This window comes from Seriola dumerili, unplaced genomic scaffold (genome assembly GCF_002260705.1).
Source record: "Seriola dumerili isolate Sdu_G_001 unplaced genomic scaffold, Sdu_1.0 BDQW01001845.1, whole genome shotgun sequence".
Classification (NCBI taxonomy): domain Eukaryota; kingdom Metazoa; phylum Chordata; class Actinopteri; order Carangiformes; family Carangidae; genus Seriola; species Seriola dumerili.
The window spans coordinates 1,006,440-1,030,233 of NW_019176100.1; the positions used below are offsets into that span (position 1 = coordinate 1,006,440).

The window sequence follows — 23,794 nt, forward strand, 5'->3', positions numbered from 1 at the left end:
AACTCTTGGCGAGTAAAGGAATTCTAGACTGGTCAGTAATCAGCTGTTGATTCTAACGTCGGCTACGTAGTGACACACACCGTAGCCTAAAACTTCCATATAGCACTTTCATTAAAGAATACAGTCATTTTAAGCTAACTTTTTTTTTTTTTACTGCTTTTTAGTGTCTAGGACGGTTTGATTGCGTCATGATTGACAACGCTCCAGCTGAACTCATATTAAATATGAAATCATGAATGTATGAAAGTTTATAGCCTAATATTAAATGTTCTGACACATGTGATCACTGGCTCCTCAGTGATGGATCACTGGAGTTATTTCTATGCAGTTTACGAATGAGCTGTGACATGAAAAACAATGAGTAAAGAAGCCTTGTATACACAAAGACACACGGGATGCCATGCTTTATATTCTCAATAATCATTAAAATGTTTTAGGAGCCTAAATACATACCTTAAAAAAGATTTAATAGCAACTTAATGGCATCATTTCAGTCAAATCAAACTAATTATAGTCATATAGTCCAAAATCATAAACCACAAATTTGCCTCAAGGGGCTTTACAATCTGTACAACAGTCAGTCAGATCTGGAAATACTCACTCAAAAACCCTTTAATGGGGAAAGAATGAGAGAGAAGAGAAGAAGCAGAGGAGAGCAACAGGGGCGGGATCTCTCTGCTATTAAAATGCTTAAATGTTAAAATAAAAAAAAATAAAAAAAGCTTGATGGAGGATAAACTGACCTTTTTTATGAGTGCGGAAGAACTCCAGCTGTTTCTGCTGTTGCCTCCTCAGTGTGTTGACTATGGCGATGGCCAGCCTGAGCGCTTCCTTGGGGTAACCGTGTGATCTCAGGGCGTCCACTCGGGCGCAGGCCGTGGGGACGTGCTCTGCGAGATGGAAGAAGCGGAGACATTTTCATTTTCTGCCTGTTCGGTTTCATCTCATTAATTTGACTTGTCTCGCCTCCGAACCACGTGCGGCCGCCTGCTCTCTCACCGTGCCACAGGGGCCACCCTCGGGCGTCGAAGAGGGAGCTGTCCAGGTTGTCATGGTAACAGTAGTTGGCATAGTGGTCCACGGTGATTATGTGCTGCAGGTGAGGGTCCTGCCAGTGCAGGTCGCAGGCCTCGATCGCTCGCGTGAACACGGTCCGGTGAGGCCGAGTCAGTGAGTCTGAGAGACAAGAGGTCAGGTGTTTTTAAAACCCACATGCTAGCACAGAGGTTTTCTAAGTGTGTGTGTGTGTGTGTGTGTGTGTGTGTGTGTGTGTGTGTGTGTGTGTGTGTGTGGCTGCTGATTTGCCTGGTTTATCGGCAGCTGGAGCTGCAGTTGCTGTGACAAACAGCTCATGGAGGCAATTAAGCGACTTGAAAAACCCTTAGCGCCCCATTTCTGCAATTAGCTTCAAAAACCATACTCCCTTCTCTGAGTCATAACTCTGTCAAATATGAACACACAGACATGATTCATATATTTTTTAATCCGGCGTGACATGCGCTTTCTTAGGACATCATTATCTTCATTCTCCACTGTGAATTAACATCCATAAACACGCTTCACAGAAATCACAGAAAAAAAAAAAGATAACTGGAGAACTTCCCTGAGAATCATCTTGTTTTTAAGATTTCTTCACTATGAACGTAATCCAGTGATAGTTGTGTGTACATCCATGAGTACACTGCAAACAGGAGCTGCTTTTACTTTTAATGGTGAGAATTTGCCAAAATCTAAACAAATATATACGTTAACAGCGCTAAAGCTGTAGCCGACAGCGTAACTCACTGAATCCCTGGCAACATTATACTTCCTGTTTACATCCCTCAAAACACAGGGACTAAATCTGAAAATTATAAATAAAGGTAAGACTGATAAAAAAATATTAATAGATAAAATAAAAAAATGTAATAGAAATGTTTGTGTGCTCGTGTTTTTCTCGGCTTCAGTGGAAGCACGAAGGAATAGAGGCCAGAGAAATCTCCAAGACCTCAACTGTGTTATTAGGCTCATTCTATTAGCTGCACTAAATGGGTAATAAGGCTCGCAGGCACGAGATTGAAGGAGGGAGACTTGATTAAAAGAGAGGGGGGAGGGTGGAGAAAAGCGACTTAAGTGTTAATACAGCAGCAGAGGAGGAGGGAGGAGGAGGAAGAGGAGGAGACACAGACAGAAACGTTCAGAACCTGAAGTGAGAAAGGATTTGGAAATAAAGCGATTTGATGTCTCTGCTTCAGCCAGGTGTCATCTCACCTGGGTTGCCGGGAGGGCCCTGGGGCAGAGCGTTGGTCAGATTGGTCAGCTCGCTGCCATGGTTACCGTCCTCCAAGGGGCAGACGTCCACGCTGTTCCACCTGCGAAGCTGTCGAAGCCAGAAGCCTTTCTGTTCGGGTTTACAGTGTGGGTTCAACACGATGCACATCCACAGGGCCCCTGCACAGAAACACACACATTTACAGTTAAATACAAAACACACACACACACACACACACACTGTACCCTCATAACATAATTCCAGATTTAGTGGCATTCATCAGTCTGTACACGAGGTAAACAAAGATTCACAGGATCTTTGTGTTTTACCAGTAATTCTAGAGTTAAAATGAACAGAGGGAAGTAAAGCTGCAAATAACTGAAAAAGTTTTAAATCGTTTGATAAATGAGGAATAAAATGTCACTATTCTCTGACGCTGCTGAGCCTTTTTCACTAAATCTCAATCCTTCATCAAACACAACAACTTAGATGACTGGATGATTTCAGCTCTTATGCCATGAATGACTGTTGGAAGACATTATTAAAACATGTCCATCGCAGCGTCCCAGAGTCTACAGTGATGTCTTTAAGTGTCTTGTTTTGTCCAACCAAAAGTCCAAACTCAAAGAATTTTAGTTCACAACAGCAGCAAACATTCCCACATAGAAACTGCAGGGAAAAAATAAAGAATAAAAAAAAAAAAATCTATTTCTGATTGAAGTAATCATTTATCATACTAGCAGCTGATTAATTTTCTGATGACTGACTAATTGATTAAATTGACTACCTGCATTTCTGGCTAAAAACATGAAGACACTGGACACAGATTGGAGGACAAAGGCAAGATGAGTATGTTGATAAATAAAGGAACGACAGGTGACAAAATGAAACAGGAGAAGAAAAGAAGAAGAGGTGAAGTGAGCGGGAAAAAAGGGGGGAGGACACGGAGGAGAGGTGAGGAGGAAGTGAATGGAGCAGGGAGGGAGGCTGAGGGTGGGGGGAGGGGACAGGAGGAGAGTCTCTTTGTTAAGGCTGCAGCAGGGACAACAACGAGCGGAGAGACGTGAGTGACGAAACGCAGAGCAACAACCTCCAGCAGCGGAGGGATGAAACCAAAAAAACAGAGGAGGGAAGGGGCAGAATTTTAACCTGCAGGCTAATTCATGATTTATTAACTAGAGGGTTTGTGATTAAACATTTAATACAACAGTTTTTATTATGGATTCAAATGTTCATGAGCAGCCAGCAGCAGACGACTGTGCAGCAGCAGAGACCCCGTTTCTGTGACCACTTACTCCAGTGCTGTATTCAAGTACAACTGTGAGTTAATTGGACAGAGATTTGCTGCTTTATTCTTGGTGTGGACTTCCTGTCACAAGTTTAAGATAGTTACTTCACCTCACATGGTTAGAATTAATTCATTGCTTGAGGCCTGTCGCGGAAACTGCATGAATATCATCGATAATAAAACACACAAAACACTGTAGTAGATGAGTGTGAAAATATATATTGTACGAAATAGAGGAATGTTCGCTTACACATGCAGAGTGTCGGCGGAGATTCCCCTGAACAATCAGGAAACTCCCTTTTTACACCGTAAAGGGAACAAAGAAATCCCTGTTTGTGTCAGTTATCTGATGATAACCCTTGACAGATTTATAGCCAATATCAGGAAGCAATCACATTTATCAGCCTCACATATATCAGAGCTATGGAGTAAACCACATGCTGGAGCGAACACACTAACACATACATCAGAAATACTTGGACATACAGGATATGTAATAACTTGTTATTGACATCCATTGCATGCCAAATCCAAAAATACCGATGCAAATAAACAGACACTGAACACATCATTACAGAAGCGCAACAATGACGACGACAACTACGCTTTTTTAGAAAGCTTTAATAAAAAAATAACTCATATATCATATGTAAAGAACCGGTAACTGGGTTTAATGTTGTGGTGTATGATGGTGAATGTGTGTGTGTGTGTGTGTGTTTTGTTTGGTTTCACGGTACCTAGTTCATCCCACAGCTGCCTGTACTTGTCAGTCATGGTGGTTCCCTGTTGCCGCCACAGCACCAGTCTGGGGTCGCCCATGAACTGCTCTGTGATCAGCGTTAACATGCGAGCTCCGTTGGAGTCCCTCATCCTCAGCATCTCTCTCACCTGCAGAGACAGGAGGAGGAAGGTTGTGGGTTTAACGCTGCCGCACAGCTGCTGCGGGGCAGTGTGTGATGTCAGCTGATGAACGTGCACGGCTGTCCGCCCTGAGGATCGTTACCTTGCTGAACAGTAAGTTGAGCTGCTTTCCCGAGCCATGGTACCCGCCCTGGGAGAGAAAGAGCTTCACCTGTTCCTGAACCTGTTCCTCGTCCAGATGCCAACAGTTCTCGTCGTCCACGCTCGCCCCCGCCGTCGGATCCGGAGCTCCTGCACCAAACAACGGAAATCAGTCAGCAGCTCATCTGATTTTCATACATTTAATGGTGGAAGAAGAACTCAGTCCTCTAAAAACGTAGAGGAGTACAAGTATAAAGTAGCAGGAAACGAAATACTCAAGTGAAGTACAAGTACCTCAGAATTGTATTAAAGTATTTTACTTGTGTACTTGGTTACTTTCCACCAATGATTGTTTATCACACATTTAAATAGAATTAAGTCTCTTTTCAGGGACATGAATACGTCTGCATCAGCATTTCGTTCATCTTTTGACCTAATGCATTAATGCAATAAGCTTAAACACTGATCAATACTATAAACACTGCAAATTCTGCATCAATAACCTTCCTGAGAATGCACAGCACTATTTTTAACACTTAACATGTGTCGCTGTGGAGCATTAAATCCATAAGACTCAAGCAAAACAGGTTCTACTATTTGCCACAGTCTCAGCCTCAGACAGACGTTATATTTACACGTTATATGGTGCTACGACACATTTCCCAAAATAGTCCTATTTACCACATACACATCTGTGAGGTATCCAAAAGTAATTAAGGGCACCACTCAGACACTACAAAATATGCCACAGTATATGAAACGTATGATAACATGTACCCAACACATACTCAAAACGTGTCCTAGATTCTATCAAAGCAACAAAACTACCACAAAAACAACCACCATGTACTGTAGAGATGAAATAATTAGGCGATTGAAAGAAAATTACTTTTTGGCAAATGATTAATTGTTTCATATACAAGCAAAAATACAAAACAACCAGTGGTTCCAGGTTCTCAAATATCTTTGTCGTGATTAGCAGGACATGTAGCAGGACAATGTATGACTTAATGTAGCTGAAATGGCAAAAAGAAATTCCACAAACCAGCTCAAGATATCAAAACTATATTAGGTAAAACCAGTAGGTAAAACAAGGAAAACCATAATATTAAACCATAGTACAGAGCTCACCCATAAAGAACCAAAAGATGCACCTTATATATTCTTCATATTGTACTATAGTTAAGTTACACACGTCGATGGAGCCATTAAAAGATGCTCCAATTACTGGTTTCAGATTACGCTGTAAACAGAGCTGCTTACATACGATGTTCATCACTCTCTTTTTGTTTCTAGTCTTTAGGATACAATATGCTGCACAGTGTGGTACTGAATAGTACTTGTGTAGCAGTCACTTGTGCATTTGTGTACTTTGTAGTACTTATATATGTACTGTACTGTAAGTATGTTTCTGTAAAAACCAAGACATCAACAGTTCAAAGACGTAACACAACACAAAGTCTCTTTACAAACTTTTCTGAACTTCATAAATTCCTGCAGCGCATTCAAGTCAAACTTGAACTGATTTAAGTTAATATGTGTGTGTGTGTGTGTGTGTGTGTGTGTGTGTGTGTGTGTGTGTGTGTGCGTGCGTGTCTTGCTATCTTTTTGAGGACCAGCGTTTTAAAGCCAAATAGTGAGGACATTCTGCACTGTGCAGACATGATGGCCGGTCATCACTTCTTTAAAGGACTGTTTGAAGGTTAAGCTTTGGTTTTAAGGTTTAAGGTCAGATTCAGGTTTATGTTAGAGTTGGGGACTAGGGAATGCATTATGTCAGTGAGGGTCCTCACATGTGTACATAGACAAATGTGTGTTTTCCTCCCATTCTCCTAAACAGCTTGTTGTTCCTGCGTCCTCTCCCAGGGCGGCAGCCTGCAGCTTCCACTGGTGCGAGACAGAGGAAATCTAACTCAGGTACCTGGTATTTGCTTGTGTGTGTTTTCCTTTCTGTGCTGTATATACACATTAAAGGGCGAGTTCAGCCTGTTCTTCTTGACGCCGCACTCACCATGAACCTGGTTGATCTCCGAGTTCTGCGACAGTATTTCGTCCGCCAGCTTCTGCGCCGTCGGCAGCACTTCAGTGTGATGCACAGTGATCAGGTACTGAACGAACTTCTGCAGCTGATCTCTGTTCATTTGGAAAAGTGTCTCTGAGATGGGCAGGCGCAGTTTGACCTGCTCGGGCTTCCGCACCCGGTACAGCGAGAGCGCCACAACATGGGCGCAGTAGAAGATATCTTTGTTGCCGCAGCTGCACGTCACCGCTGTGATTTTGCAGCGGTCGAAGCTGACGCTCACGTTGCAGACCAGCTCGGGCTCTGAGGACGTGGCGGGTTCCCGGACTGTGCCGCTGAGGTGAAACCCTGCAGAGAAAAAAAGGAAATAAGCAGTGTTAACATGCGGGATCCTTTAGCCTTAATAGCGCTACGGTAGATGTGTTTTGTTCACACAATCTCAACAAATTATAGATGGTTTGAAAGCTCCTGATGCAAAGCATTTTAGGATCTTCATATCACTGCAACAGCTCAATTCAGTAAAGATTTTTTTTTTTGGTGAACATGTTAGCAAACCATTGTTTATTTACACATCCTGCAACATGACCATTTATTTGGCATCATGTTTGTGTCTGCCTGATGAATCAAAATCCAGTACTCCTTCTCTTTTAGTTCTGATTTTGGTCTCTACCGACTCATGAGGGAAATATCTGCCACTGTTTCTGAACATGAACATGAGGATGGCAACATCAGCTGAGGCCTTTAAGGGACTGTTAAAAACTTTCTTTTTCAGGGGCAGGCAAGGAGGCAGCGAGCGCAAAGATCAAAATATTCTCATTTCTTTTTCATTTCCCTTCCACAACACCTCCAGTGCTAACCTTACCCTGAACACCTCCTCCCACTCTCAGGACTGACGCGATCATTTCACCACAGGCAGAGACCTGCTATTGTACAGTGAACCTAAAACCTATAGGTCTGTATGTTTGTTTGGGGAGGGTAAAGAAAAGAGTCAGAGAAACTGATTTTAATGTGGACGTGACCTTAGACTTTTTGAACTCACATTTCTCAAAGCCTTTGTATTTCATTTCCACATCAGTTTATACCACACACAACACGACCAGGTAAGTGTGCCCATGAAAAATATACAGATTTGAAAACGCTGGAAAAGTCCCACACTTAAGTAGAAGTACAGATTTAATGTACTGAAAGTATCAAAAGTATGCAGTGCAGTAAAATGTTCCCTGTGAGTGTTATATACATTATTATTACTCATACTTTAATGTTTATGCAGGATTTTACTGTTGCAGTTGGTAGAAGTGAAGGTACTTTTTTTACTATTTTATACAAACTAATGCAAATAATAGTTTTCATTATGAATTAATCTCAAAATTTGTTTTCTTGATGAATTGATTGATTGTTTGGTTTTTGTAAAAGTTCAGAAAATGGCAAGAAATGCCCAAAGTGTTTGTGTTATCCAACCAATGGTCCACAATTATTGAGATTATTAAAAGGAAAAGCAGACAATCCTCACATTTGTGCAGCTGGAACAATGAAAGATTATTTAAATTTATTTATCTAAACTAATTTTTTGTCAGTTGACTTATCAATTAATCGAATAATCTCTTGTGTTTACTTTTGGATGCTATAATAAAGCATTGTATCTTATCATCTCTTCATGTGTTTCATATACAAAAATCTGAATCTTTTAAGTCACCAGGAATTTAAGTAATCAGATAAAACTAGAGGGGTAAAAAGTCAAATATTGCTCTCTGAAATGTAGTGAAGTAGAAATGTACAGTGGCTGACAATAGAAATACTCAAGTAAAGTAACAAGTAACACTGATTTGTATTTAAGTACTTGAGTAAATGTACTTTCCACCACTGGAAAACACAGTTTTCACATTATCTCAGTTCAGAGGAGATGTGTTGGCAAAAGATGAGTCTGCAGCAACTTCATTATGACCAAAATTAGAAGAATCTGAGTATGTGATAGTATCTGTCTGAGTTAGTGGGTTAACAGCTATAACAGATGGCTTCAGAACAGAAGCGTGGCCAGAACATCGCTGATGCAATCAGTCACAGTTTATCATCTGTCTATGTACATTTAACAGTTTAAATGTCTGTACTGCTTCAGTTTCACTGTAAGGAGCACAGAGTTCTTGAATTAATTCACAGGAAGTTGCTCAGACTAAAATACCCCACAGAACTAGAACAGTATTTCTGACAAAAGCATTGTCTAATAAGTCAAGATACTCAGCCAGAACAGTTGTTTATTTAGTCGTAATGTTGTCACACAAGCTGAAAAACACACAGCGTGGCCGACCGTGAGGCTGATAAGTCAAATGCCAGAGAGTGACAGACGACAGACGAAATTATTAGACAGAAGTTTTAACCAAAGAGAAAGAGAAATCCTGTCGGTGGAGGAGTTTCTATTAAATATGAGTCCAGTAATCATGCAGCCAGTTTTAAAAACACCAAATAGGGGGACTTAAAGTAAAGTGATGGGGCGTCCTCCTGGCCGCCTGATGGTTAAGATGCCCAGTGTTTCCTGTCTTTATCTAAACTGTTAACATAAATGCAAAAGAAAAAGTCATTAAAAAAATAACTCTGCTTGCGTTGCACTGAATCTGTTACAGAGATTAAACTGAAAAAGATGGAGTCACATATTTTCATACTGCAGCTGTTACCATCACTATGCATGATAACAGCTGTATGGTTATAATGTGAAGTTGTTGATTTAACCGTGTGGTCATTTGCAGGATGTAGTCTGTGGTGCTGCTGAACTGTATTGCATCACACAGAGCGGTGGTTGAAAAGTGAGCAAAATAATTGAAACACTTGTCAGTATAATACAATATAACTGCACAGCACCACAAACTGTTGATTAAAACTCAACAGCATAACCGTCTAAGGGATTTATGACAGGGCTGTTGTTTTAGACTGTGTTAGTTTTATCTAGGTGTTCCTAATAACCTGGGAACTGACTCTACACTTTATCATGTTACATAAGTCTGACTAACAGCTCAATATGTGAAAAACACACATACATTTGCACAGAACACAAGCAGCGCTGTTCACGCTAGAACATTAAATGGCAGGTCTAATTTCCACTTTGCCCAAATGTTCTCACACATGTGACACACACCACACAGCTGACACATATCACCCCTGCTTGGTGGAAGAAAACAGAGTGGGTGTTTGTCTGCATATGTGGTGGGGCTGAGTGATATAGAAGTGAGCAAAAACAAAAAAGAGGCGGAAGGACTGGGAGACAATATCTGAGAGTGAAACCTGTGTAGAAATAGAAGAAAACAGTGTTTCAGTTCTTACTGCTCCCTTTCCTGCTGAGCAGAGACACACACTGAATCACACTTCACACAACACGACCATCAGTCCACATCCTGTCTTTTACAATACACAAACACACTACAGAAATACATGGTGCTCTCCGTTACGCAGCCCTGCCCCAGTCACGCCTGGCCCACAGCTGAACTACTGACGTAACAGAAAGAGAGAGGGTGAATCGAGGAGGAGGAGGAGGAGGAGGAGGCTGGAAAAATCGGTATGCCCTCAGCTGAGTGTGAGTGTGTGTGCACATGCAGCAGTGTATACTTGGCGGCGAGCCAAAGCCCTGAGCTCAGCATTCTGTAATGCACTTCCTCTCTGTGTGTGTCTGCGCTTCACAGCTTGCATAATACAGCCCTGTGCACTGCATAGCAACCAAACTTAACTCCTTCACTCCCAGCGGAGCATCATTTCAGACAGGGGCGTCGCGCCAAGTTACCAGCACTGGCGGAAAGTAACTAAGTGCATTTAATTAGTTACTGTATTTTCTTTTCAAGCTACTTTATACTTCAACTCCACTTTTCAGAGTCAAATATTGTGCTTTACAGTACACCGCTCATTAAACTCATTATTCATACACATGAATGAAATAATTATTATACAATAATATAAAGAAAAAGGCCAATCTGGAAGAACAACTCAAGAGCTTTACTTTACTTGTGCCAATACAACAATGTAAAAATACCTCAGCACAAGTAAAAGTCCTGCATTCAAAAGGCTGCCAGCACAATGTACTCACTTACTAAAGTACCTAAAGTCGACACTCAAAGTGTGAGTCAACATTGTGAATCAATCGATACATCTTAAATGTCTATATGACAACTTTTTATTGGCTCTCTTTCATGACGTACGCGTCAGTGATGATTGAATCATCAAGTGCTTAAAAAGTGTACATGAATTTCAACCGAATTATGTGAACTGTAAGTTTTCCATTTCCTCACTTGGATAAAGAAAGTGGCGGAGAGTCAGTGGGAGGAGCCCATGCACATGCACGCCTTTATGCACACCCCAAATGACAGGCACACAGAGAGGGCCAGTAAAAACATTTCTATTTTTTACTCAGACTATGAAGGGTTTGTTGTACCTGAGTGTTGCCCATGCGTAGTAAGCCAGCTGTGGGAGTTGAGTTAACTTAACTTAATAATAGCTAGTCAAATCTACCTTTCTCTCTCTCCTCCTCTTGCCTTGACCAAGTGTCGCCATGTGTCTCCGCTTTATCCATTGTTTCAAATTAAAAGCCCTCTGCAGAGTTGTGTAATTGTATGGCACCGGTGGCAATAATTTTGCAGTGGTGGGTAGCTGCCGCAAAATGTATACGAGGGAAACACTGAGGTACATAAGCTCTCCCAATAACCTGCAATCAGACACAAAAACATTTTAATAACTAACATTACTGCACCCAGCAGGCAGGAGAAAATATTTAAGACTCTTGTGAATTACATCTAACACCTCCCTACATTCAGTGCTTTTTCAGACTTTTCAAGCCCCGCAGATACTGATCACACACTCGCCTGGAAACCGAGGGTTTAACACTTCACTCCAATTAAGCCCGCGGTAGTCGACTTAACGCGTCTCTATAGGATTCAGCAAGGACGATGGCTCTGTGAGGAGGGGGAAAAACAACGGGGTGTTTTTGTGGCTGAAAACAAGGCCAGGACGTTAGCCTGTGAAAGAGCAGTAGCTCAGCTCCCTACAGAGTTCAGCCTGAGGAGACCTTCGTGCCAGAGGCCGTGTGCAACATCACCCACTGAAACTGTGGCTACAGGGGGTCTTTCTCAGCTATGTGACCAAAGCCCCATTTAACAGAGCTAGCAGCACACAAAAGCCAGATAGACCCTCCCCACCCCCCCACACTACATTACACACAAGCACACACACCAGCCAGCCATTCAGGCAGCTCAGCCTCCAAAGCTGGCCACTCAGGCGTAAGTGAGAGCCTCTCAGCCAAGGTGTGCTTTGTGTATGTGAGTGTTGTGTTGTGTGTGTGTGTGTGTGTGTGTGTGTGTGTGTACTTTTGATGACAATGGGGAACCTAATCTCTCACCCGTGGAGATGCAGAGGCACCTCTGGGGCTGTAGGAAGGAGAAGTAAACAACCAATCAATAGTCACTGTGTGCTGATTACCATCTGTCCTTAATGACTGGTTTCAGATCAGCCTCCTGTCACACTAAGTAGTACTAGTTGAACGGATTTGTGTGATTCCAGCAAAAGAGAAAAAATTAACTAAACTGAAACATATTTGTGGCCACTGCTTGGATCATCCATCGCCATGGAAACTGATACCAACTATGTCAAACAGGGTTTCTGCAGTGTTCACCAAATCAAATTAAACTTTTTTTTAAAGAACCTTTCAGAATCACAGAGAATAGAGTCCAATACCTTTTACAAAGGTCTGAGGCGTCAGGGGCCCCAAGTCCAGTGACTGTTAATGTAGCTAGTTTCAAAGTCACAGACCTTAAAGAGAGAGACTGCAAAAAGATAAGCACAACTATTCCAAAGAGACACAAAGTGAGACTCACTCACTCTACACAACTGTAGGATGCACTTCCACAAGGGCTCAGAACGAGGTCAATGAGGATTTGAGTTAACTGGGTCGATCTGTGTCCCCCTTAAGCTCCTCACACTACGACCATAAGAATCAATACCCTCTATTTATTGTGTATACTTTATATTTAGTACAAATTCTTTTATTGTGTTCATTTTCTAAAATATTATATTCCCTCTCATCCATTTTAGTTTTCATTGTCTCATATCTATTTTACTTATTTTAAAGCACTTTGAATTGCACTGACCTGTATGAAAGGTGCTATATAAATAAAGATTGATTGATCGATTGAGTAGGCTCACTATTATTATTAGTAGGCACTAATAATAATGCTGATTTTAGTTCACTGACTTCAGATGTAATAAGGAAAAGCAAAACTGCGGCTACAATCATTTTTTCCAATGAATTTAGTCGTTCAGCTGCTTCTTCCTCCAATCGCTTCTCCTGCTTTTGAAACCAAACTCTAGAAATAGCAAACTGCACTGAAATACTACAGGGAGGAAGGAGTCCTCTCCGACCAAGTGGACAGAAATTCCTCAGCTCTGTCAGAAAAACAAGAGGCCGCCTTTACAACGCATGAGAAATTGCAAACGATCTTGTCACTCAGACAAGAAAACAGGAGGAGTCCTCCAGCAAACACCACTGAAGCCACTGTTTTACGGCGTCCATTTCACCGTCCAATAAAAAACGGGGATAAAAACTTTTAATTGCAGCCATTCGGCTCCGATGCGGCCTGTCTGGTCTGTAGCGAGCACTGGGAGGAAACAGGTCCCGGCCACTCAGAGAGTGACTCAATCTACTAGTGAGAGGAGAGAGAGATGGGCCTTTTAACAGAAAGTAGTAGAAACCTCAGCGGTGGAATCGATTACTAAAACAACTATCAAAGCACTAAGAGATGCTGCACTCGCTGCTACTTGCAAGTTATATAATTTGAGCATTATGAAGGAAGGTGGAGTGAGAGTCAGCTGTAAATTAGAAATATAATGCAAGTCCAGAAGTGCAAACTGTTTTAAGGTCTTAAAACTATATTTAGACACAGGAACTGACCTAAACACCTTTATCATGTCGATTGAAACTGACATGATTATGGGTTTTGGGGCCCCTGGAGTTCTGGGGGCCCTGGGGAAGTTACTCTTGGTGAATCAGCCTTGGCTTTAATAGACAAACAGACACAGAACATACATGACCACACTGAGTTGACATGTGGATTAACAGATAGACGTCACACTCTGTGGCTTTTTAACAGAGGCCCTGTCTAACTGACAGTTCACACAGCAGCACTGGTGGAAAGTAACTATAAGTACATTTATTCAAGCACTGAAGTAAGGTACTTTACTTAAGTATTGCCATTTTGTTATGGAAATATTATACTTTTTAACTTCATTATATTTATTTAAAAGCTTCAGTTACTAGTTACATTTCACAGAATTTAACATTTTACATTTGAAAATGATAAAATGATAAAATATAATGCTTAATGAAAGATTAAACCAGGGTTTCCCTTAAAAATTCAGATGTAAATGAGTTTTGTAAATGAGATTTTCCATCAGATTTAAAATAAGTGTGAGGCCAAATCGAGTCAAATTGTTCAGTATTCACATACTGCACAAATTCATCTTGTGACCCACTGGAGGGACCGGACCCCTGGGTTGGGAACCACTGGACTTAACTACACATAAAATGTTTTAAGTACCCTTTGTTGCTAACACTTTTACATAAGTGGGATTTTCAATGCAGGGCTTTTACTATTTTACATTGTTGTATTTGTAGATTTTTCCACATGCACAGCAGCTACAATGATGGAGTGATTTCTAATGGAGCTCCAATGTTTCGAATTAATCAGGAAACAACCACCAGACCAACACAAACAATCTCGCAACATTTTTACGTACGTTTGTGTCTTTCCAGAGACTAACAACGGCCATCAGAGGTTTGACAACAAGCTTCTAAAGGGACAGAAGAGGATTTTTTTCCCCCCTCCTCATCTTTCTCCCCATTTAAAAAGCATTTGTTTGAGTGCTGTCTGTTCCCGGTGAGCTCAGTGAAAGTCATTTGTTTAGCCTCTGAGGACCATCAGCAGGCCAGACAGTGCCTCTCCTCTCCAAATGCATTTGTTCCCACTCCTGAGATACACCGCAGAGAGTCTCCACAGAGATCCTGCCTGAGCTGCACCGCTGCTGCTAATGAACGCAGGAATCCCATGAAGACATAATTAAAATCAAATAAAAGCTTTTAGTGTTTGCTTACATGTTGATCTGATTGTATTTTATTAAATCTCTTTCAAGACATAAGTGGCGTTTGTGAATATTCGGAAAGAAATAGGAACAGAGATTTAGATATGCATTATATATGAAGCTGAAACCAGGAGGCAGTTAGCTTAGCTTAAAATAAAGACTGGAAATGGGGAAGAACAGCTAACCTGTTTCTGTCCAAAACAACATCCACCTGCCAGCACCTCTTTAGCGCATTATTCAACAAATAATATCTGACTTATTTAAACCAAACAAAAATTGTGCAAAAAAAGTACAAAGTTAACCAATTGTGAAAAGAGCAGGGCTAGCGTGTCCAGACTTCATGCTAATCTAAGATTAGATAGCCATCTGTAGTTCCATTTTACTTTTATTTTTTATACCAGCAACTGAAATTTAAAAAGGGAAAAACTAAAAGAAGCTACAGTCACCAGCCAGTTAGCTTAGCTTAGCATAATAACTGGAAACAGCTAGCCTACCTCTGTCCAAAGACAAGAAAATCCCTCCACTGGCACCTCTGAAGCTTAATAATAAGCACGTTATATCTCCTTTGTTTTGTCCATACAGAGGTGTAAAAAGTGTAAAAGTCAGTCTTTATGCTAACGCTACGCTAACTATCCCACAGCTACAGCTTTGAAAGTGGTATCATTTTTTTCATCTAATTCTGAGCAAGACAGCAAGAAAGCAAGACTACATATTTCACAAAATGTTCCTTTTAACAGTTGTAGGATAGCAACGAATTAAAGATAATATGCAGCTTAAGTCAGTAGCAACAGGATCTGAATAAAAAAGGAAACAAGGATGAAGGTAAGCTCAGTCCTCTAAATTATTCACATCTCGTCTTTGATCACATCAGCTAAGATACTGACCAAAATAACCAGAAAGGAAAAAGCTAAAGAAAAAAAAAACTCTTTGTGGGAACAGGCAGCACATCAGTGAAGTAAGCCAACGAAAGGCAGAGGGGAGAAGCTCTCTGTGGGAACAAATGCGTTGGAAACCGTCGGCTCTCTGAGTGGATGAAGTTAACTCGGAGTAACCTGAATGTTTCTTCAGCTCCTGTGGGAGTGTGGTGGTGCAACTCCAGCTGTTTTCTGCATTTTGTTTTCTTTCTTTCTTTAATGTCACCATTTCCCTCCACTGAATCACCGTCTCCTGAGATTACAGCCTGTACTCTGCTACAGTCTCACTGCGGCAGTTTAATACACTTATTCCTACAGATTATACTGTCTTTAATGGTACGTTTAAGGACACTCTGACACGTGGCTTTCCATTCGGAGAGCATTTAATGATTGTTTTCATTATCAATTAAATTTGATGGTTATTTTCTCAATTGATCAGTTAATGTTTTAGTTAAATAATATGTCAGAAATGAATGAATGAATGTATAGGAGGTGTAGAGCTATGGAGTGTTAACAGTACCTTGAACGTTGAGACATGTCAAACACAAAATGAAAAACCCTGCAGGTTAAAAGTAAAGTCCAGTCTGCTATTATGCATGCACGCATGCACGTACACACACACCGAACACACGTACACACACACACAGACACACACACACACACACACACACACTGCAGACTGTGGTACAAGCCAACTAGAACTCCTCCTGAGCACCATATATATGTGACCTTTCACTTCTGACCAAGTTTTTTCCTTGAGGTCACAAACAGCCTGAAAACACTAGTATGTGGTGTGTGTGTGTGTGTGTGTGTGTGTGCGTGTGTGTGTGTGTGTATGTGTGTGTGCTACATGGGAGTATGAGCATGTGGTCAAACTGCTGCTGCCTGTGGGGGTGATGGTAGATAGCAGAAAATTCAAATTATAGCTACATGTTGTCAAACTTGGCACAAAAACTAGTGTATGCATCCATATGTTTTCACTGTCTTTTTTAATCTTAGAAACATTTGTAGCCTCACAACACAAAGAAACAAACAGCGTCTGATTTACAGCAGTTACTGTATTAAAAACCAAACAGACATGACATGGGCCAACCCTTTCCAGTAAGTGTATTTTCATATCTCACCAGTCACATGCTACGTTTGCATACGTATAAATATAAGCGTGAGCACAGATCTATGATAAACAGCGAACCAAGATGCTACACTTCCTTAAAGATGTTGTATTAAAGTAAATGAAGACTCGCATCATCTTACTGAGTCCTTCAGATCCGGGGTTGTGATCTTCAAATCTTCACCGCTTAACTAAACCAGACGCTGTTATCGGGCTCAAGTGATCCTTGTTAAGTGATCTTAACTTTATTTCGACTTAGTTAGAGCTGCAACTAACGATCATTCTCCACAATTGATTGGTTGGGACATAAAATGTCAGAGAAAAGGGAAAACTGTCCATTAGAATTTCCTAAAGCTGGCAGTGAGGTCTTTAATTGTTCTTATTTTGTCAAAAATGAAAAGATATTCAGATCAGGGAAAACCAGAAAAAAAAAGCAGCAAATCCTCACGAATGAGAAGCTGGAATCAGAAAACATTTGTTCTAGTGCTCTTATTTTGAAATAAAAGCACCAGGAGTAGAGAGTCGAAACCATAATCATCAACGAAATGATCAGCTGATTGTTGATACGATTGAATCATAATTATAATCGACATTTTCCCATCATTGCTCTTAGACAATAGGCCTGGTCATGATAGGGGCTGCAACTAACGACCACTATCATTACTGATTAATCTATTTAACTATTGTCTGAATTCATCACAGTCTATAAAACAACACAACACAGATACAGTGAAACATGCTGAGGTGATGCCATTAAATGTCTTGTTTTGTTTGACCGACCATGAAAATAACCCAAAAATATGAGTGTATTTTGTTAAGTACACTCAAATAAAGTACATCTAATTTAAACTTAAGTAAAGTATTTTAGTAGATCTACTATCATTTTTAATCACCATTAGTGTGAGGAAGGAGGATTAATATCTTTAAGTCTGATTTGCTCGTGTGTTAAACACTCAGTCACTGTGAGGACGGATCGAAACTGCGAGGTAACATGACGAGTCACATCACAGCTGAACAGGAAAACACCTCCAGCTGGTAAATGAGATGCAGAGAGGCTGGTTGGGACAGGAATAGACAGATAATGTGAGGGAACAGACACTGAAATAACACTGTTGCCCCAACAATGACTGAGCAGATCGATTAGGAGGAGGGCTGAAGGAGGATTTAACATGACGGTAGTACTGTTCATCTTCCTCTCCAGTTAGACCTGCTGTTTAAGCACCCCCCCCCCCCCCCCACACCACACACACACACACACACACACAGACCCCCCACACCCCCAGAAATGTTGAGCAAGCTGTATCGTCTGTTTAGCCTAAATAGAAAGGAGGTTCAGGGTGTGTAAATCTAGTTTGATGCACTTCCACGATAAGGTGTGACCTGCATCCTGTTTTAACAGTGAGGGGCCCCTCCTCCTCCTCTTCCCCCTCCTCCTCCTCTTCCCCCTCCTCCTCCTCCTCCATGACGCTGTAGGAAAGCATTCTTTCCTTTTCTAGGTACAACGTTGTGACGTTGTGTTGACAGTTAAACGGCCGCTCTCGACAAGCCCTGGGTATGTTGTTGGATAAGTTGTTCAACACGCACATAAAAACATAGATACGGAACATACAGACATACACAGGCTCAGCTTGACTCAGCTTGACTGGATTGTTGATGAGCCGCAACAAGTTCTTATATCCATTAGCTGCAGCTAATTCACAGTAATCATGACTAAACCATGACTGCTGAATGCGCTGCTGCGATCAGCTGATTCATCGATTTGTTGACTGAAAGAAAAAGCATCAGCAACTGTTCTGATAATCGATTGATCATTTTTCAAGCAAAAATACCAAAGATTTGATGGTATCAGCTTCTTGAATTAGATAATCTGCTGCTTTTCTTTGTCTTACATGAGAGTAAATTACATATTCTTGCATTGTGGACGGTTGATCAAACAAAACAAGACATTTAATGACATCATGCTGCGCTATAGGATGATGTGATGGATAATTTATTGATTTATTTATAAGATTTAAGGGCTCAATATTTGGCAGATTAATCGATAATGAAAATAAATAGATTTCACATGAATGATAAGATCAAAAAAACAATGAATTGTTAAAGATTAAACCAATGGCTCCCAAGTTGCAACAATGAGACATTTTCCCTCTAAACTTCTCAGATGGTGAGAGACGATGACCTCATTTACAGTCTAATAATGTCTTGTATAACAATATGCCAGATTATGCAGAATGAGTACTTTTACTTTGAATGCAGGGCTTGAAACTTCGTCCATCCTCAGCATTTACCTCAGCTACACTTGCACACATTCGTCTGATCCTCCCCTCCCTCCCTCCCTCCCTCTCGCCGCCCCTCCCTGCTTTAAACTGCATTAAAGTCCAGTCGATACAGTTCTCAAGTGCACAGCGTTCCTGTGCATTACTCATCATTAACAGATGAAAACAATGACTCAACCTGTAGGCGCATGCCAGGCATACCCCACGTGTGCGGAAACAGACCGCATGAGTTTGCAGGGCTTGTGAGAGCTTGTGTCATCTCTGAGGCGCGTGTGTGTGTGTGTGTGTGTGTGTGTGTGTGTGTGTGTGTTTTTTTTTTTTTTTTTTTTTTTATAAATAGAGCTGCTGGCTGTTTGAAAGAAACTGACAGTTGAGCATAATCATACATGGTTATTATTATCTTCATTATCGGATCACCTGCTGATTATTATCTTAATTTAAAAGGGGCATGAAACTCTGATAAAAAGAATAAGGAAATGACTGTTAAAAACAGAAATTTGAAATGGGAACACAGAATAGGAGAAAGAACTTGTGGAACCGGCTGCATTTCACAACTCTGTGAAAGATGCTTTTGTGTCACATCATGGGAAATACAGGATTCGGCGTGTTTGAATTTGATTTTAACAATTTTTTTGTCGCTTTCAAGTGCCCCACCTTTATGGTAGCAAAGTACTAAATCAAGGAGGTGGTACATGGTCTATAAAATGTCCAATAACAAAATAAAATCAATCGCAATGTCCAAAAGCCCAAGGTGACATTTTCATATCACTTCTTTAATTCGACCAAAACCCAAATATATTCAGTTTTCTTTATCACATAAGACAAAGAAAAAAAGAAAATCCTCTCCTAACTGAGAAGCTGGAAAATGGTAATATGTCACTTTAAACAGTTACTGATTCATTATGTTGGTCAGCTCTAATGACAATTAGTGATGAGATTGTGACGTCATGGGGAAACAGAGGAATGTTTAACATGTAGAGACAAAGTTGTGCAACAGTTTGCATGGAAGTCAATGAAGACAATGGATACATGATCAAATAGTTTGAGGACATGTCTTAAAACCTGGTTTTACTTGTCTAAATTTCAACACGCTGCTCTTTCAAAGCACATCGTACGACAAGCGGCGACAAATCTGTGAGTCAGGGAGCAACGCTGGAGGTTGGGGAAAGGCCGGCAGCGACAGTTGGACCAGGAGAACGAGATCATTTGCTTGTTGTTACAGATACAGATGTCAGTGCAAAGGTGGAGCATGCAAAGAGGCAGAATAATAAACCGAAACCAGACGGGAGATCCCTGAGTATAAAGAGAGGAGGCAGGAAATGAGTGGTTGTAGGTCCCGTGACAACAGTGAAGGGGGGAAATCTGCATGTGTTGGCTCGTCGTTGTGTTTACATTATGTGCCACGCAAGTGCTTTGTGAATTTGGCTAAGCAAACACTATGATGATTTGTCTTCCTGGGCCAAAAAAGAAAGGCCAGGCCTATAGATGCGGAGGGCAGATGGCTGGAGCCTTATCTGGCAGAACAGGTTCACATGCAGGAGGGAAACGTGTTGCAGTTAAAGTATAAGTTGACTATGAATTCTTCAGGCCTCTGTGGGGCGTTGCCCATAGCACCGGTTCACTGACATTTGAGGACACCGCGGTTACGCGACGATCATTGACAAAAGATGTTTTTTCAACAAGCTAGCATACTGATTATGTGCCGTTAGCATCTTCAGATCCGGCTAATGTCATCGCATGTTCACGTTATATCGGAGCTACTGTAATTACCAGTGTCCCACTTGTAAATAGCGTTCACATTGAAGTTGTAATTTTCTGAAGAAGCTATATATCGACTTGGCACTAACATCTCCAAAAGTCTGGGAAAGTGGACTTCCAGATCTCACATAGTGTATATATATGTATATATTTCTTTAACTGCTATAATGTATGTGTTTCTGTTGTCTGAGGAGGCGAGGACCATCAGTCTTCATTAAACATGCTCTGGCTGTGAGCTGTAAGGTAACGGCCTCTGATGGATGACACCTTTAAGTTCCCATTAAAAAGGAAAAGCATTGCTCATAAGCAGCTTCTGATCAACACTCACTTCCTATCTTTCTGTGGAACTTCAGCCTCTTTTTTCATGAGAATGAAAAATGAAATTGGCAAAAATCAAGAACAGGATATTTGGAGACGATGACCTCAGGAAACCGTGAGTAGTGCTAATATGCTGCATTATGAAATGCTTATGAAATGCTTGCAGCACTTCACCTGTTAACTAAAGCGCTCTGTTTGTAGAGCTGCGGAGGTCCGTGGGGCGCTGCTCTTCAGAGACCACCCCATGAGGCCCAGGGTTCCCATGAGGTGAGGACAGCGGCAGGCTTTGACTTGCTGAGACAGTGCGGGCTTTAATAAACCTCCCCACATGCCTCCGAGAAAAGAGACTGTTTCTACAAGCTCCGAGAGGCGAAGGCGTAATCTACAGCTGAAACGATTAGTCAATCAATCAATTAAGCAACTTTGTTTTTTTTATAACTGATTAATCATTTAATTAATCATGTTTAAGTTTAAACATGTCTCTTGCCTATCTTTATGGTATTACAGTGGAAATGCAGATTAATATAAGATACTATGAATCCAGAAAATAATTAGCAGATTAATCGATAACGAAAATCATTTGTAGTTGCAGCCCCGGCCGTTTCCACAATTGCTGTTCATGCTATCAGCAGCGTTACGTGGACAAGTGGACAAGCTGTGTGCCAGTGAGAACAAAACGGGATTTATCGAGTCGATTAAGGGCAGGCGGAGGTAAACTAGTTCCTCCCCTCCTCCACCCGCCTCTCTGCTCCGCCGCCTCTCCTTTCTCTGCAGTTGAAGGTTAATGATGAAGGGACGCGGCAGAGGAATACAGATCAGGGAGACATGGATGGATGTGGAAAGTGTGCTAAAGCATTCAGGAGCAGCTGCGGTGAGACTGTGAACAAAATTTAACTACGACCCAACCGAGACCTTTAAAGGATAAGGTCGGTGATATTCTAAGGTTTTTTTTATTGATATCAAAACCTGTGAAAAAAAAACAAAAACCAACATTGTATATATTTAAACTAACAAGCACTGTGTGTCTCTCAAAGTGTCTCATGTGTCTTATTCCTCTGTGACACAGAGCTCCATTGTTGTGAGAGGCTGTTGCTTACGCCAGCTTTTTTCTCAATTAATCGATTAAACGTTTTGTCCAAAAAATGCTGAATAACTGTGAAAAATTTTCTCAGAGCCCAAAGTGACTCATTCAAATTGTTTGTTAGGGCGGATAAACAATCCAAAACCCAAAGGTAATCAACACATTGTCATATATGACGAAGAAAATTAATAAAATCCTCACATTTCAGGACCCGGAAAAACAATATTTGTCTTCTTTCCTTGAAAAATGAAGGAAACAATCTGCTACTCAAAATACTCACCAGAGCACCAAGTGTGGATTAATCCACCGCTGAAAATAGTCCCCAACAAAGACAGCATTTACTCATGTAACGTTTGCTAAAAAACGTTTTATCAAATTACTGAGCATTTTTAACAATGAAACTTGACCCATTTATAAAGATTTACTGGAGCTAAGAGAAACAGATTGATTAGGGAAGTCAGAAAAAAAAAAATCTGGTTTGGGTTGGGCTGGCATTTTTTTTACAAAAAAAAAAAAATATATAGAGTAAGAGCAGGCTTATGATTTAAAAGTCATACTCTCCACTGAAAAATGAAATGTGTTACAAAAAGCTTAAGCCGAGTGTGGGTGTTCATCTTTGTGCCTTTTATCCATGTGAAAGCAGAAATGAAAAATTCAGCCACATTCCTCGTGGTGTCTGACACTGACCTGGAAAATACCTGGGCAGAACTCCAAGACTTCAACCAGCAACAACAACAGAACAACTAAGACTCAACATCAACATCTACCCCCTCCGTTAAAAAATGTTATACAAGTGTATTCAAAGTTGTGTAAACCCATACTTGCGTCAGGGTTGACCAGTGGCTGGCCTCATGCAGGCGTTCGTTTCAAAGCGTGAGCCTGATGTTCCTCCAATAAAAATTGATCTTCCAGAGCAGAAGCATATTGAGGTGCTTTGCATGCACCGTTAATGCTGATCAACAAACCCAGAAGCCTGAGCACGGTGTATGGTGTGCACGTGCACGCTCCCTCAGCATATTTACATGCACCAATTCATCGATTCTTCATAAAATTGCAGATGAGAGCGAGCCAGCAGTGATCAGTGTACACAAGACGCCCGAGGCTTCATGTAAGCATCAGTGTGTGTGTGTGTGTGTGTGTGTGTGTGTGAGAGAGGGAAATAAATTAGTGCTTTGATATGCTGAGCTCCAGTGTAATTCAATGTAGTTTGCTGACTTCAGCCGTTAAGAGCATAAATATTTACAGCATCACAACATCAGAGATTTAATATAATTTGCTCTAATAGAAGTTTTGAATGGACAGAGCATCTTAATGTTTGCTTCTCACAGACCTGAGATCATTCCTCTCATCAGCAAGACACCTGCTAATTATGTTCTTCATTAATTATTTGGTCTACAAAATACTAATAAATGTCACTCATTTTTTTGATGTCCAATGTGACGTCTTTACGTGAAATACTCAGGTTTCCCACTTGTTTCTGGAGATCATTTTCCAGGACTTTTTCCAAGACATTTGAAGCAACCCTAGCAAAGTAAAAAAGTGACGTTAGCAAGTATTTAGGACAGGACAACACAAAATTTTCCATGTGTTTTCCATGACTGGAAAGCTGGTCAACTGTTTTCCAGGTTTTCCGTGATGCGTGGGAACCCTGATACTTCGGATGATTTTGAAG

At 41.0% G+C, this 23,794-nt stretch overlaps 1 protein-coding gene across 2 annotated transcripts in view; it reads right to left on the minus strand.

Moving 5' to 3' along the window:
• Window positions 1–23,794, minus strand: part of LOC111239042 (zinc finger SWIM domain-containing protein 6) — a 40,951-nt gene that overhangs the window by 10,259 nt on the left and 6,898 nt on the right. For both annotated transcript variants that reach the window (XM_022768812.1, XM_022768811.1), the window contains exons 2-7: window positions 6,553–6,909; window positions 4,543–4,691; window positions 4,277–4,427; window positions 2,251–2,430; window positions 1,000–1,176; window positions 744–890 (exon numbers count right to left, since the gene is read on the minus strand). In XM_022768812.1, coding sequence (XP_022624533.1) covers window positions 744–890; window positions 1,000–1,176; window positions 2,251–2,430; window positions 4,277–4,427; window positions 4,543–4,691; window positions 6,553–6,909 — 1,161 coding nt within the window. The remainder of the gene's footprint in view (window positions 1–743; window positions 891–999; window positions 1,177–2,250; window positions 2,431–4,276; window positions 4,428–4,542; window positions 4,692–6,552; window positions 6,910–23,794) is intronic.